Genomic DNA, 15782 nt, shown 5'->3' on the forward strand with positions numbered 1-15782 from the left:
ACTTGACCCCTCCTCCAGATTCCTAATCATGATTTCCCTACCCCTGCCAATTTAGAAGGCAGGGGGAAAAAATAAACAGATAGAAAGGCAATAATATTGGGAAAGGCTAAGATTTGTAGTATAGGAAACAAAGTAGGCTCCCAGCAATCCCACACAAAGCTTTGGATTATCCCAGACTATGCACCCAGTATTCCAGAGAAGTGTCCTCTGCCTAGTACCAAACCATCACTTCTGCCCCAATGCTGCTTTCTGTGGGTACAAGCAAGATGCTGTGCAACAAATCGGCCTGCTGTGGTCAGATTTACCCACATCCTTTGCAAGGTTTATGGCTATGTTTTCCCCCCTGAGAAAAGTTAAGATGCTGGAGAATCTGGATTCTGCCCCTTGTGCCACTATCTGCATTTTTGTTGTTGTTCTTGTACTGAATTGCAGAATACAAACCTTCTGTGATCATCAGAGGTGGCAGCCACATTTCCTACCTGGCTGGACAGCAATGCCCGATGCAGGGAGATGGTTATGGAGCACCAGGTTCTGTGAACAGTCACAGAATATTCTCCAAGAGACAATCTGCTCTGCATCACACGGCTGTTTGGGATTGTAGTACTTAGTCCTGCCAGGGTCTACAGAGCTTCCTTTGACAAATAAGCAGCCCAGGGGCAAGTCCTGTGGCTTCAGTGCGTAGACAACACATTCAACCTCTTTTTTCCCATCTGTAAATTGGAATTAACAATGGACTACCTTGCCGAGTTGTTAGGTAGGCAAGCACAGGAAGGACTGCAAATTCCTTTGCAAAATAAATGTATTGCCTATACAGTGGTGCCCCGCAAGACGAATGTCTCGCAAGACGGAAAACCCGCTAGACGAAAGGGTTTTCCGTTTTTGAGCTGCTTCGCAAGACGATTTTCCCTATGGGCTTGCTTTGCAAGACGAAAACGTCTTGCAAGTGTTCTGATTTTTTCCCGCTCCCCCCTTTTTCTAAGCCGCTAAGCCGCTAATAGCCTTTTAGCCGCTAATCCGCTAATCCTTTAATAGCCGCTAAGCCTTTAATAGCCACTAAACCGCTAATAGCGCTAAGCCGCTAATAGGGTTGCTTCGCAAGACGAAAAAACCGCTAGACGAAGAGACTCGAGGAACGGATTAATTTCGTCTTGCGAGGCACCACTGTAGTGTGAAAATATACGTTCCCAAGCTGTGTCCACCAGTGGAATCACTTCTCAACGTAAGTGAGAAGGGCCTGGAAGCCTCGCTTATAATCCTAGGTGGGAGGAACTCTACACATGCTCAAGTGCTTCCCATGTTGCGGACCTGAGAACTGGATAGGTTCTGAAGTCAAAGGAAGGAACCTGGACTGTGAATGTTGTTCAAGGGAGGATCAGTGTCCATGGCAAGCCAAAAGTGACTCACTCTCTTCCTCCCTCCCTCTCACTCTTGATGTGGCTCAGCTTCCTGGCCTGAGAAGGATATTTCCTCCTCCCCTGCTGAGCTGGCAGCTATGGAAACAGCAAGCCTTGCTCTCTCAGAACAGACCTTGGCAAAGAGGCCCTGCTCAGACCGGAAGGGTTTGCAGTGGTGGCAGCTCCCTAGGATTGCCCCCCGCCCCCATTGCTCCGCTTTCCAACTTTGGCCAAGGGGACTTGCAAGATAAGCAACCTGCTGGTACCCGCAGGCCAGAGGGACATGAGCTCAGGGACAGTGGCAGTGGCCCCTGTGGCCAAGAACGTGATGGTGTATCGCAACGGGGACCCCTTCTTCCACGGCAGGAAGTTTGTGGTGAGCCACCGGCGGTTCCTGACCTTTGAGGCCTTTTTGAACGAGGTGACCAGCACAATCCATGCCCCCACGGCCATCAGAAGCATCTACACCCCCCGGCACGGTCATCGGGTCTCCGACCTGGGCGAGCTGCAGAACGGGTGCCAGTACGTTGCAGGAGGCTTTGAGAGATTCAAGAGACTGGAGTGAGTAGGCACTTGGAGGCTGGCTGTGTTGCCTGCCATAGCGATGGCAGCAGACTATCTGCCCCCCTCCCCAACCCCAAATAATCCCAGGCTCTCTGCAGAAAATCAGCTCCACTGACTGTGAACCTGTTAGCTATGTTGACTGGCAGGGAGGGATGAAGTCAGGTATGAGGGCATTGATTTCCTACCAAAAATTAGGGCGTCTTCTCACCTGAGGCACCGCAGGATGCCAGATTTTTATTTGAAAGGAGCTGCCGGAATGGGGGGACGGACGGACTGTGTAAAGGGGAGTTAAGCTTTCAACCCAGCTGTCCCTCACCATTTCCCTAGATAAAAATTGTCTTCCCAAGCTGCAGTTAGCTCTGTAGAGAAACATGCCGGTTCAGTGTGCACGTTTTCTGCTGTTGAGCAAATAACAGGACTGGGGGCGGGGGGAGGTCATTTAAACCTGAAAGACCATGCCAAACAGAGTTAACCCTTTCTCCTGTATGCTGTCCCTGAGCCTATCCAATGTTTTTGTTTTCACATACAGCCGCCTCGTGGCTGTGAGCGTTTTAGGAATATGTTTGTGAGGTGACTAGAAATAGACACTGAATCTCACTGTGTCTGGCAAGTCGTCTTATAAGAAAACTCCCTCTGCTGGCACATGGTATTTTATTTGTTTATTATTAAATTTGCATGCTGCCCTATACCCGTTCACATAGTAAAATTCTCATATAAAAACACACACAAAATACATAAGAAGCATAAGAACAAAGACAACCCAATAATCCCCCCACCCACCACACATTTAAAAGGGCACCGGATGTCATTCCGCCCAAGGCCTGGTTGAAGAGGAACCTTTTCTCTGGGCACCTAAGTGTATAATGAAAGCACCAACTGAACCTCTCTGGGGAGAGCATTCCACAAGCAGGGAGCCACTGCAGAAAAGGCCCGTTTTCGTGTTGCCACCCTCCGACCTCCTTGCGGCAGGATCTCCTACATGAGTCCTGATGGCATGAGTGGAAGTTAAGAGCATAAGTAGAGCCCACCTGCTGGACCAGGCCAGTGGCAATCTAGCCCATCACCCCTTACTCCCCAACATTTCTCTGATGAAAATAGGGACGTCCTATTCAGTAGTAGTAATAGTAATACCCCACCTATCTGATTGGGTTGCCCCAGCTACTCTGGGTGTCTTCCAATGTATATAAAAACCATAATAAAATATTAAACATTAAAAAACTTCCCTATTCAGGGCTGCCTTCAGATGTCTTCTAAAGTAGGGCTGCCATATGTCTGGGTTTTCCTGGACACGTCTGGGAATCATTGTCAAAATGGTGTCCGGGCAACTAGGGTGATTTTTAAAATAAAAATGCTTTAAAAAATCCCCCCAAGGGCCCAAAGACTTACTTGTTTTTTGGTCAACAACTTTGTCCGGATTTTCACTTTGGGGAATATAGCAACCCCATTCTAAAGGTTGTAATTACTTATCTCCTTAGCTCAGGGGTCGCATAACTGCATCCCCTCCCACATTTCTCTGATGAAAAGAGGAAAAGTAGGATATTCTGTAAATCCAGGACTGTCCCTGGAAAATAGGGGCACTTGGAGGGTCTCTCATCCTGTTCTTACTCTGGCCCTCTGGGAAGCACACAAGGAGGACCTGAGTGCCACAGCAACACCCTTCCCATTTGGGATTCCCGTATCGATACAGGAGGCCCCACAATGGGCTGTTGTGTCCCAGGGAGACTCCCCTCCTGGATTGTGACAGCAGCAAGTCTGTGATGTCAGCCCACAAACATCACAGGCATTATCCCCAGCAAGTATTGTGTACGCATGGGCTCCTGACTTACAAAGCAGATGTGCAAGGTAACGGAACAGTCTGAATTTCAGTGCCTCTTATCCCCCAGTCTGCTGGGAATACAGCCAATCTACTGGCAGGTAACAAAGGGCTGCTTTAAAGAGCGGTGTATCTGGTGGTCAATGTTTAGTGCAGCCTTCCTCAACCTGGTGCCCTTCAGATGCTTTGGACTACAGCTCCCATCAGCCCCAGCCAACATGGCCAAAAACAGAGGGGTGTGTGTGTGTCCAAAGTCTAGTGGCTTTTGGAGGGTCCCAGAGAGAAGAGGTGACTCAGCCCTTAGCCTGAGACTTGTGGAGAGTGGCTGAGGTGAATCATTATGATTATTATTAAGAGAGAACTAGAATCTTTCTGCAAGTGCTTTTGACTTTGGAGGTCACGGCTGAGGTTTCGGAGGGACAGGACACACAAGTCTAATGAGGCTCCTATTGAGGGGCTATATTTTGCTAGAAATAATGGGGGGCATGTTGGACTTAATAAATATTTCTAAAAGTGTTTCTTTTTTTTTTTAGAGAAGTGGTTCTTCTTGTCTGTACACTCTTCTAGGCGCTGTGTGTGGAGGGTTGGTGAAGTCACCTGTAAGCAATCTTGCTTGGGGAAGCTTTTCCTCTTGTGATTTGGCTGCCTTTGCTTGCTGATTTGATGGTAGCATTTATTGTACTCCATGAAATAAGGACACCAGCTTGATCACTGCCATTAACCAGAGGAGGGCATCCTTTGCTTTTGACTTTCATGTCTCTTGAAGATCTTTTTATGTCGACAGGCCTGTTCAGTTGTTTAAATTTTTAAAAAGGCGAGCCAGTCTTTTTTATGATTGTTTTGTACTGTTTTGTGGCACTTTATGGGTGTGTGTGTGCATTGTTGTACATTGCCTTAATATATTTTATGGGAGTAGGCAGTTTATAAATATTATAAAGAAATATTTTGTTTTAACATGCTGTTTCCCACTTTGGGGGCCTTTGGGCCAAAAAGTGTATAATTTGTAGAAGTAGTCATAATCATATATTAGAGACTGGATTAGGACCCTAGTCTTTATTTGCTCCTCAAGAGTGTCAGGGGATTTTAATGGTCATTGACAGTTAGGGATGTTAGCAGAAGAGAAAGGTGGGTGTGAGACAGACAGGCAGCTGTTGGCAGTTTGCATTTTGGAGGGCTGTTACAGTACGAAGTTGGGGGTCGTTTCTGGCTTTTGTAAACCATAGTGTCTCTGGTTTTGTCTGGTCGCCTCCAAAGAGTCACTATTTTCTGGGAGAGGGGCGGGATTCAAGGGAACACCGTAACTTTAGGTTTGCACAACAATTAATGTTGTTCACCACTCCTGTTCAGGCTGCACAGGGGAAAAAAACCTGGTTCTAGAAATTTGTTCCAATTGTGCAGATAAAATATAACGGATAGAATTCTACAGGATGTGATATTAGTGTGTGAAAACAATCAAGATCCAATGATCCCCAGGCATGTACCTCCAGATGATGGAGATGTCAGGCGCCATCCTGGCTCCCTGGCATCTTCATTTGTTTGCAAGTGGCCGACAGTCAGGTTCAAAATGCACCTGGCTCCTGGCTAATTTCGAACACTGGGAATAAAGCAGCAGCAGCAATGGCCACGGTGCTGCTGGTGCCTGCTTACCTGCTCACCCCTGCAAGTGTTGGAGGGCACCCCTGCTCTACCGCAGCTCTTTGTTCCAGATCCTACTAGTTTTTTTAATTAAATGTTGCTGCTTATAAAAACCACATTGGTTTTGTCAGGGGACATTAATTCCACCAAACAAGAAGCTGTAAAGCTAAATTACATGTCCAATCCATAGCAGGGGAGAATGAGACTTGGCAACACTAGACTTTCAAAACCCAATCAGTGAGCCAGACTTGAGCTGGGATTTGACCTCTGCTTGCTCACCCTGTTCATTTTCTTCCCTCACTGCTTTGACAGCTATCTAAACCCTGGAATGAAGCAGCTCAATGGGAACCAGAAGAAAGACAGAGTGCAGGTGAGTTCCAGAGTGGGGCAGGGAAAGGCCTTGGCTGTTTGTAAGAACCTGATACTGCTTTAAAGGATGAGCAGTTTAAAGCGGTTTTCACACACACACAAAAACAACTTAAAAATATTTATTGGCATATTAGTCACTGTGGAAGCAAAAGAATAAGCTTTGCCTTCAGACTTAGTCTGGAAAAGTTACTTTCTCTGCTTGGCCCACCCACTCCAATATAGCCCAGTCGCTGAGAAGCCAATGCAGTGAAGCAAACCTGCAAGAGGGCTCTGAACTGCTCTGTTTCTGTGTTTTTAGGCTCAGTAGAAAGCAGCTTTAAGTGATTTTAAATGTTTGGTGTTTTATTATGCTTTTATATTTGTTGGAAGCCACCCAGAATGGCTGGGGCAACCGGTCAGATGGGTGGGGGTACAAATAGTAGTTGTAGTGGTGGTGGTAATAATAATAATAATAATAATAATAATAATAATAATAATAATAATGTGTGTGTGTTTGTACACAAATTGCAATGCCTAGTGGATGATGCAAGTAAGTTATCCATCCACCTATTGATTTTTCTCTTAAATATAGCAACAAGACCTTGAACTACCGTATTTTGCGCCCCATAGGACGCTCCGGCCCATAGGACGCACCTAGTTTTTTGGGGGGGAAATAAAGAAAAAAATTTTTATTTCCCCCCCCAGGTGCGGGGCTGGAAGAACCAGGTCAGGGAACGCTCTGCCTCCCCGCTGTCCCCCAAGCTTGTGGGGCTGGCGATGGGGAGAAGTGCGCTGATCCCGGGACTGCAGGCAGCTCTGCGCGGCCACCGGGAGCGGGGCGGAGCTTCGCCCCCGGCTCCCGCGCAGAGCTGCGCTGCTCCCAGGACGGCAGGCAGCTCTGCGCCGCCATCCGGAGTGGGGCGGGACTTAGCGCCCCGCTCCCGGTGGCCGCGCAAAGCTGCGCTGATCCCGGGACTGCAGGCAGCTCTGCGCAACCCTCGGAGCCGGTCTTCAGCTCTCGCTGAAGCCTGGAGAGCGAGAGGGGTCAGTGCGCACCGACCCCTCTCGCTCTTCAGGCTTCAGTGAAAGCCTGCATTCGCCCCATAGGACGCACACACATTTCCCCTTCATTTTTGGAGGGGAAAAAGTGCGTCCTATAGGGCAAAAAATACGGTATCTATCACTGTTGTGATTCTACTTAGGTCGAAAGGCAAGCAGTGGTGGGGTACAGAATGGTCCACTCATTGAAGATGATGATATGAATTATATAGGTTAACCTCTGAGGAATCTGAAGAGTAAATCTGTGGAGGAAGGTCTGAATCTTCCTCAGGCTGAGTGGAACCCCTTGAGATAGTCCCATCCACCCTACAAGACTAAAAATCATACAATTGTAAGAGTTGGAAGGGAACCACATGGGTCTAGTTCAACCCCCTTTAATGCAGGAATCTTTTGCCCAACTTGGGGCTCGAACCCATGACCCTGAGATCAAGTTTCATGCTCTACCAACTGAGCTGTGTGTATATACAGTAAAGCTTTAGTCACTATAGCAGCAGGATGTGCACTCAGCAAGCCATTGTGAAAGAGGCTTCTTTCTGTGTTGATGACAACAGAAAGACATTGTCTTAGCAGTGCCTCTTAGGAACAGGCCTGCCAAGGCCACAATGACTCACTGCTGTGTGCCATAGTTCTGGGCTTAGCGGGGAGGGCAGCAGCCCATTTAACATGTTGTTGGCTGTCTGGTTTCAAATTCTGAGTTTGAACTTTAGAATGCATAAACCCACCAGGCTTTCCTGGGCTGTCTCGGTCTTCTGAGTCACCCCATGTCCGTCGCTTGTCAGACTTGGTCCTCCCTCCCCTCTTCTGGTCTTCCAAAAATCAGATTGTAAGGCTGTTGGGGTAGAGACCCCGGTTGGTCTCTCTTTTTCGTTTATGCTTATCTGCAGAGCACCAAGAGCACGGCTGGCGATCTCTTGTTGTCAATAACAATTTTGGTGTTTCTGGTCTTCAGAGCTACCCAGTTATTCCCCAGAAGATGCCTGTTTCGACACAGTGGAGGAAGCAGGCGAACTTGCCCTGCATTATACAGTGAGTGACTCCCTGGCTGCTTCTGACAATTTTCCCTTTGGAGCAGTAGAGAACTAAAACAAATATTCTTTGGACAGTGGTGGTGTGGGGGGGGGAGTGCAGGTATTATTAGGAAAGGGTCCTGAAGGCAGAACATGCCCCGTCCCTCACTTCAGGCCTGGCTCAAGCCATGTTTCTTGACTGTTATAGGGGTAAACTTCTTGGCACAAGGGCTTCGTGCTGGTGTGTGGTTAACAAAAATGTATAAATCTGAATTGAGTACCTGTTTGATGCAAGGCGGCTTGGAGGTTCCTGAAGCAACAGTGGCATTGTTTTGTTGTATGTAGTTGGTGGTCGTCATTGTATCAGTGTATACCATTCATACACTGGTTCATCTTGTTCAGCATTGTCTACAGTGACTGGCAGTGGTTCTCCAAAGTTTCAGGCCAGGTTCTCTCCCAGCCCTACCAGGTGCCACTGGGGTTTCAATTGGGACCTTCCATATGCAACCATGCCACAGAGCCACGCCCCTTCCCAAAGGAATGGAGAGCTTACACATACAGGTGACTATGGAAATCATGTCCCATGCAGCCTGTCCCTTTGCTTCTCTGTTGAAGTGTTTTCCGCAACGGGGACCTGCTAAGCCCCCCCTTCCGCCTGATCCTCAACAAGAGCACCCTGCAGGAGTGGAGCGCCGTCCTGTCCATCTTGTCAATCAAGGCGAACCTGCGGACTGGGGCTGTTAGAAGGTGAGTACTTTGAACAAGCTCCACCCCTTTTGCCTGCCTTTCACTTTCCAGTAACAAGATTCTTTGGGAAATGGACCCAAAGGTTTTTGTCTTCTAGGAGGCACCTCTATGTGGGATTTATTGAATTCTGGAACACTGGCTATTTATATGTTGTTTAATGCCAAAACAGACTTTTAAGTAGTTTACAAGTAGAAAAACCAGCTGGGAATGAGATGCTTGCAGTATGGGGCTGCCTTTCCAAAGGTGTAGTGGTTAGACCATTGGATGCTGATGTGGGAGACCAAGGTTCAAACCCCTACTCAGTCATGGAGCTCACTGGGTGGGCCTCTGCCCAACCCACCCCACAGGATTGTTATAAGGATAAAATGGGGAAGAATCCCGCCTTGAGCATGAAGGAGAGGTGGGATATAAATGCCATAAATAAATAAAAGTAATTGGCATTGCTAGATTCTTCCTCTGAAAGTGCCCATTCCTAGGAATATGTGCAACAAGGTTTGTTGACTGGGGGTTACAAGCAACTACGTGGTCTGTGGGAAGAGAGCTGCACTCTGTTTTATATTGGCATCACTGTCATGGTTTTCCTCCCAAGGAATTCAGGGAACTATAATTTGACAGTTCTGCTCAAACTCCCAGGCTGTCAACACAATTCTCAAGGGAAGACAGTGACATTTAAACCCACACTGTTTTGTAGGTTTAATGTTTGAATAGAATAGCAATTCATTATTATTATTGTTTTACAGTAATGCAGAAAGGTGCAAAGTCTGTTCTCAAGGCTTCGTAAGCATTTTGGTTTGCTAGTTTCACTTCAGATTTATAGTGAAGTTTCAGGAACCTACTTTCAGATGGGCAGACCATTAGCCCATCTAGCTCAGTACTGCCCACACTGACTGGCAGTGGCTCTCCCATGCAAAGGTTGTTTTCTGCATGCGAAGCAGGTGCTGCACCACTGAGCTATGGCCCCTCCCCATTCAAATATAGAACTTTCTCTCCATCCTCCATCTCGTTCCCCATTTAGGTTTCCCTGCCTGTTGTAGATATTTGCTTTTCTGTCTCTGGCCAGGCTCTGCAAGCTCAATGGCGATGCCGTCTCCACTGGTGAAGATCTGGTGAGCGGCAACTACTACGTGGCGGTGGGCCTGGAGAAGTACAAAGACCTGCCCTACTTCGAATTGCTGGTGCCCCCAAAGATAACACACCAGCCAATTCGGTAGGTGGCTGAAGTCACTGGGGGCTGGTTCCAGTGCCACTCCTTAGATGGCTACAAGTCTGTAAACACCAGCCCCTCCCCACTCCTTCGTGGTTGTGTTCATGCTGCTAAAACTTGTTCAGTCCCTCTTGTTCCAAACATAGCCCTTTAAAACAAAATAAAAATAATTCATAATCGTATTTGTAGGCCGCTTTTCTACAAAACAAATTATGCTCTTACAACCAAGGAAACAGGAATGGATTTCACAATCAAACAGTGCAAAAACAATGTCCTAATTACACAGTAAAACAACATAATAGCAGATATAACAACGTACCAAAGGCAACTTTTTAGCACTATAAGAATTATTATTTTAAAATAAATCTTACCTGTCCAGACCCTCTTTCCCTAACTAAACTTATCTGGGTGTGGGCCGCAGTGAATTTCCTGCTTCTATGATTACAGGGACCACTCAAATAGCAGACGAATGAGCCACAATCGAGGGGTAAGTTTTGCTGACTTCCCCAGGGATGGTGCTGGTTGAAGGGGGAAGGGCGGGGAAAAGACTTCCAGATGGATCGGTGTGTCATATGGTGGGTTTGGTGGTGCTCATGCAGAATGGCCAGCCCATGTTTTTTCTCACGATATTTTATGAGAAAAATATTTTATTCTAGATTTTCCCTTTCTGGGAAAAATCCATTTTTAAAAAAAGGGTTTCCAGTGACCATCTGGTCCACCCCCATTTCATCAAATAAAAGAGATCCCAGGGAAGCTAAAATCTCACATTGCTAAATCTCAGTGCATAGGATTTATTGATGTGCCACAAAAGTCTGCACGGCTTTGGTTCCTCTACTCGGAATTCCAGCCCTCTGGGTCTGCCTGTCTTTTTAAAATGAAGCAGCCTTGGGTTAAGTTAACAATTAATTTGATTTATTTACAATTACCCTGGTGGGAATTTTATATCTTCTTTTTTTCCAGTTAGCTAAGCTCCACCTGGCTCCGCTAGAGGGGTCCAGTGACTCAGCACTCCTTGAACCGCCACAACAGGTAGAGAAACACAAACAGCAGCTCTGGGGAAATGGGGGATTCTCCTCACGCTTCTCTTTCGTGTTGACTGAAAAAGGGAGCTTGTGATTACATGGTCATCAGTAAAAGTGAACAAATAATATTGCTGCAAAGAACTTAACAAAGGTTTGTGCAGCCTTAAAAATTCATTGATGTCATATTTTTAAAAACATGTTTTTATTGTATGTATCTCTCCCTTCCATCATTAAATACTTCTATCTGCCCCCCCCAAAGCAAATGGTGGCTCTTAATATGCCATTTGGGACAAATGTTTGAACCATTTAAGACAGGGGTGAGCAATCTCCAGACTTCAGGCCAGATTTGGCCCTGTGTGGGTTCCAGTTTTGCCTGTGAGACTGTTTTCCCCAAACTACACCCATCTTTCCCATACCTGATGTCATATAGAATAATAGATTCACAGAACTGCAGAGTTGGAAGGTAACCCAAAGGTGTTATAGTCCAGTCCCCTGCAATGCAGGAATCTCAACACATGGTCTTTCATCCAGTTTTAAACCATACTGGATCCTGCTTAGCTCTGCAAATGTAACATCAGGTATAGACGTAGGTAGATCATCTGCATGACCAAATTCCCTGTGGGGCACTTGATCATGGTTCATTGCCCATCAGCAGGTGAATTCAACCCATGGTTGCACAGCCAATCCCTCCAGAATGCAGCTTTGCCAAGCATCGGCCTGCCCAAGCTCCTCTTGCTGCAGCCCCCAAGCAGCTAGCATCGTAATGACCCTGTGAGGGTGGGAACAGAAGGTCATCAGGCCCACTGGGCCAGGAAGACTCTACACCCCGATTTGAGATGGTGCGTTTTCAAAGTGGAGAAATCTCCATGAGGTTGCCATTGAGTCCACACTCTAGAGTTAGAGAGTGATGACAAATGATGGATGTGCTGAAAGCACTTGTTCTCTAGCTACCCAAGTCTGCTATTTTATTTTGTGGGGACCCTTTCCCCAAGTTTGCTTCAGCATGAGAATATGGAGTGGGAAAAGTCATCCTGTGGTGTGTCTTCCACCTTAGCAATTGTTGTGTGTAAACAGCCCTGTTTCTCCCTCAACCCCGATGGCCAGCTCAAAAGTGACAAGGTAGCACACATGGTTCTCTTCCCCATTGTTATCCTCACAACTGTTGGAGGTAGGTTAGCCTGGGAAGCTATGACTGGCTCAAGGTCACCCAGTGGCCGAGTGGGGATTTGAGTCCTAGTCTCCTGGGTCCTAGTCCCACACTCTAACAACTACACCACATTAGCTTTCTTTTTTTGGTGGAAAGAGCCTAGTTGTGTCAGCAGTGAAATGTGAGTGTAGGAGCTCACAAGTGACAGCCATGGCAACTTGTGTGATTGTGAAGAAACACCTGACCTGAGCATCAGCACTCATAAATGTGGACATGGTGGGGCTCCCAGCTCAAATAAGGCACCACTCCTAGAAATAAATTTCTCCTGAGAATGATAAAATTGTCTCACACTTGCAGCTGAACCTTCGGAGAGTGCAGTCCACAGGGATTGTGCAGAAGGACAGCAGCCAGAATCTTTCCGCGGTGACGCGGAAAGGCAGGAAGCACCTGCGCAAGGAGGCAGACTCCATCTTCCACGCCAAGCCGGGCCAGGTCAGGCGTATCAGGAGGAACTCAAACCAGAATTCTGACCAAGGTAAAAAGGAAAAGGAGATTTTCTTGCTTGGAATCTGTCAGCTAAGCCAGCCCCACCAGACCTCCTCCTCTTCCTCCCCTTAACTGTCATCCTGGGGGCAGCCATTCTCTCAGGCTGCCTCAGGGGGAGAGATGGGAAGCAACAGGGCTAATGTAATCAGCTTTGCTGGAGGATCATTTCCATCAGGCCCCACCTGCCCCTGAATTGTGCCAGCTGGTCAATATAGGAACAGCTGTGTAGTGCCTGAGTTTTTTATTTTCCTCTCCCCTCCCTGTTCCTTTTCCCTTGCGTGCTGTGTGAGTTTTTAGCTGATAAGCCTGTCTTGTTTTGATTGCATGTAAGCCACTCTGGGAGCCTTTTGGGCTGAAGAGCAGAGTACAAATGTTATAAATGAATGAATGTCGCACATAACACAAAGATAACCTCATTGGTCATTAAAAAAATCAAAACTCAAATCCCTATGAGGGGAAGTGTATTCATTCAGGCCAACCAAATGTCTTCATTGGTTGGTTTAATATGGATTGTAGTATCCTTAATACAGGGACGCAGGTGGCGCTGTGGGTTAAACCACAGAGCCTAGGACTTGCCGATCAGAAGGTTGGCAGTTCGAATCCCTGCGACGGGGTGAGCTCCCGTTGCTCGGTCCCTGCTCCTGCCAACCTAGCAGTTCGAAAGCACGTCAAAGTGCAAGTAGATAAATAGGGACCGCTCCAGCGGGAAGGTAAACGGTGTTTCCGTGCGCTGCTCCAGTTCGCCAGAAGCGGCTTGGTCATGCTGGCCCCATAACCTGGAAGCTGTACGCCGGCTCCCTCGGCCAATAAGGCGAGATGAGCGCCGCAACCCCAGAGTCAGTCACGACTGGACCTCATGGTCACGGGTCCCTTTACCTTTATCCTTCATGCAGTAGTAATAAAGATGGTAGAATTCACATAAAGCCCAACCGCATGTAGTATGACCAATGTGTGTGCTGTGAAGGTTGTGGAAGGTCTTGAGTTGAGCCAGCTTGATTTAAATTTAGGCTGTGCCGCTGAAGGTTCCGTCTTCCTGTCTTCCATGAATTTGTCCTCAGCTGGTGGCAAGAACTGTGTTTTGTCATAGTGAATCCCATCATGTGTGAGAGATGCTGAAAACTTCTCTGGAATATGACGTAGCTGTGTTATTCAGAAGTACCTCTTGGGTGAAATGAAAGGGTGCTCCTAATTTTAAGGGGAAAGGTCATAGGATTCCCCCAAAGTGAAGAAGACTTCAGACTTGCAGGCCATTTGGGTAGGCTGCCTTCGCAATCCCATTTCCTCTGGTAAGGATGCCCCAGGATACAGAATGTTTTCTCAAAATGTTTTATTTTCCTACAGATGAAGGAAGTGTTTACAAAATAAAAGGTGTAAGGGAAGAGATACAGAATGCCCAGGAAATCAGAGATGATGAAAACACACAGGTGGAATTGCCTCTTGACCAGGTATGAGGGGGTTATGTGGGCCTCTCTTTAGGTCAACATCTTCTGGATTGATTTTATGAATGGAAACTGTCACCACCGCAAAGAATCCCAGTGGGTGTCGAAACTTCAGCAGGAAGAATTCACTCTCAAAATGTGTCGGGGGGGGGGGAGGAGTTGTGGAGAACTCTGAATATTGGGTTGGAGTCTCTTTGCCTTTACATTGACTTGAAAGCTGAAAGCTTTTTTAGATCTCCATCCTCACACAAGGAGCCTGTTGTTAAATTTTACATTCCAATTGTGGCCACGATTCTAAAAAGCAACTGGCATTGTGGCTGTGGCCAACTTACTGTACAGCCCTCTACACAGAAGCAAGTCCCATTTTCTTCACTGGGACTTAGTGCTGTATGGAGCAACAAAGCACTTCTCCAGCTGTGTGTGTTGTGAATCCTCCTGGGCCTCTTCAATTCTATCTCCCCTTTTTTCCAGAAAGCTGCAGAAACTGTAGAAGAGGAAGTTGTGCCCAAAAGTGAAGCTTTGCAACGCAGGAAGGTAAAGTAGCCGGAAAGTAAAGTAGCTGTCTAAGAGAAATGTGCATGTTGTCTGCAGCACCTTTCACAGAAAAAAAAACATATCCATAGTTTAACCCCTTCACCTTAGAAAAGGTGGTTAATCACTTGAGCACAAAATACCATTTATTCTTGCACGTGTTACCTTTTTCTAAGACAGGGGTGGGGTACATCAGTGGCCCTCCACATCTTGCAGGGCTCCCAAGTCTCATTGTCCCCTGCAGGCAGCATGGCCCAATGGTCAGGGATGATGGGAGTTGTAGTCCAGCAACACCTGGGACACCACAAGTCCCCCATCCCTGTTCTCTTCCTACATCTCTCCTACTCCAGCACTTGCACCCCAGTCCAACCTTCCTTCCAATGCCCTCTGGATGCTTATTTCAATATTTTTTGGAGACAGCACTAGCCTTGTTTTTTAATTTCTAATTCTTTATGCATCAAGTAGGTTGAGAATACTGACAAACTACAGAAGGCCCACACAATTCAGTGTTCTGCTGGTGACTCGCAGGAAGAAGTGACAAGAAAGCCTCCTTTCCATCCGGCTTGAAGAAACTTTGTTTCACCTGAGAAAAGACTGTGGTAACACAAAGACCCGGCAAGGCTTTTCCTAGATATGCGTGTGTGTGAGATCCTTAAACAACCACATGCTGGTTTTGTGCAATCTTCGACTCAAATGCTTATCTTATGGATGTTCTTACAATAAAGATGTCGCATTGGAATGCTCTCTACTTTGGAATGTACATCTGAGGATCACATCACAGAGGTGGGCTGTGGTGGTGGGATCCAGGAGGCGGAAAGGGGTGCAGACCTCAATGGGCCTGTGTATGTGAGACAACTGATACTTGCTAGTTTAATACAGTGACACACACACAAAAATATGGGAATGGGTAAACAGCAGTTAACAAAAAAAAAAAAAAATCCTTCCAGTAGAGACCAACTAAGTTTGTTACTGGTATGAGCTTTCACGTGCATGCACACTTCTTGAGATACACTGAAACAGAAGTCACCAGACCCTTATATATAGTGAGAGGGTGGGGAGGGTATTACTCAGAAGGGTGGTGGGAATGGGTGATTGGCTGATAGGTGTGGTAAACCTGTTGACGACTGCAATTCCACCTTTCTGAGTAATACCCCTCCCCACCCTCTCACTCTATATAAGGGTCTGGTGACTTTTGTTACAGTGTATCTGAAGAAGTGTACATGCACACGAAAGCTCATACCAATAACTTAGTTGGTCTCTAAGGTGCTACTGGAAGGATTTTTTGTTTGTTTGTTTTGACTATGACAGACCAACACGGCTACCTAC

At 46.8% G+C, this 15782-nt stretch overlaps 1 protein-coding gene and 1 long non-coding RNA gene across 6 annotated transcripts; one reads left to right on the top strand and one right to left on the bottom strand.

The window, feature by feature from the left end:
- The first annotated feature begins 1477 nt into the window (after positions 1 to 1477).
- Positions 1478 to 15195, top strand: DCDC2B (doublecortin domain containing 2B). Of its 5 annotated transcripts, none has more exons than XM_082232578.1 (11): positions 1478 to 1955; positions 5719 to 5776; positions 7763 to 7839; positions 8436 to 8567; positions 9628 to 9774; positions 10219 to 10258; positions 10732 to 10800; positions 12298 to 12475; positions 13828 to 13931; positions 14397 to 14475; positions 14919 to 15195. In XM_082232578.1, the coding sequence occupies exons 1-10, from the start codon at positions 1678 to 1680 to the stop codon at positions 14466 to 14468; spliced, it is 1155 nt and encodes a 384-aa protein (XP_082088704.1). In that variant the 5' UTR covers positions 1478 to 1677; the 3' UTR covers positions 14469 to 14475; positions 14919 to 15195. The 5 variants fall into 5 exon arrangements, with proteins under 5 accessions (XP_082088704.1, XP_082088703.1, XP_082088705.1 ...); XM_082232577.1 differs by having other exon boundaries at positions 1481 to 1955; positions 14922 to 15195; XM_082232579.1 differs by having other exon boundaries at positions 1481 to 1955; positions 14397 to 14459.
- LOC309537681 lies at positions 9781 to 12318 on the bottom strand. Its single transcript, XR_014221969.1, has 3 exons — positions 12186 to 12318; positions 10698 to 10867; positions 9781 to 9919 (listed from the first exon to the last, which is right to left on the bottom strand). It is a non-coding gene; the product is annotated as an uncharacterized lncRNA (long non-coding RNA).
- Positions 15196 to 15782: the final 587 nt, after the last annotated feature.

Source organism: Podarcis vaucheri (assembly GCF_965113315.1).
Source record: "Podarcis vaucheri genome assembly, chromosome: 7".
Classification (NCBI taxonomy): domain Eukaryota; kingdom Metazoa; phylum Chordata; class Lepidosauria; order Squamata; family Lacertidae; genus Podarcis; species Podarcis vaucheri.

Bases quoted from the DNA above. Each gene is read 5' to 3' on its own strand.
- DCDC2B (XM_082232576.1), top strand. From the start codon at position 1,678: ATGAGCTCAGGGACAGTGGCAGTGGCCCCTGTGGCCAAGAACGTGATG. The intron at 10,259-10,731 runs GTAAGTTTTGCT...CTTTTTTTCCAG, and splicing joins GAATGAGCCACAATCGAGGG to TTAGCTAAGCTCCACCTGGC. The intron at 13,932-14,396 runs GTATGAGGGGGT...CCTTTTTTCCAG, and splicing joins TGGAATTGCCTCTTGACCAG to AAAGCTGCAGAAACTGTAGA.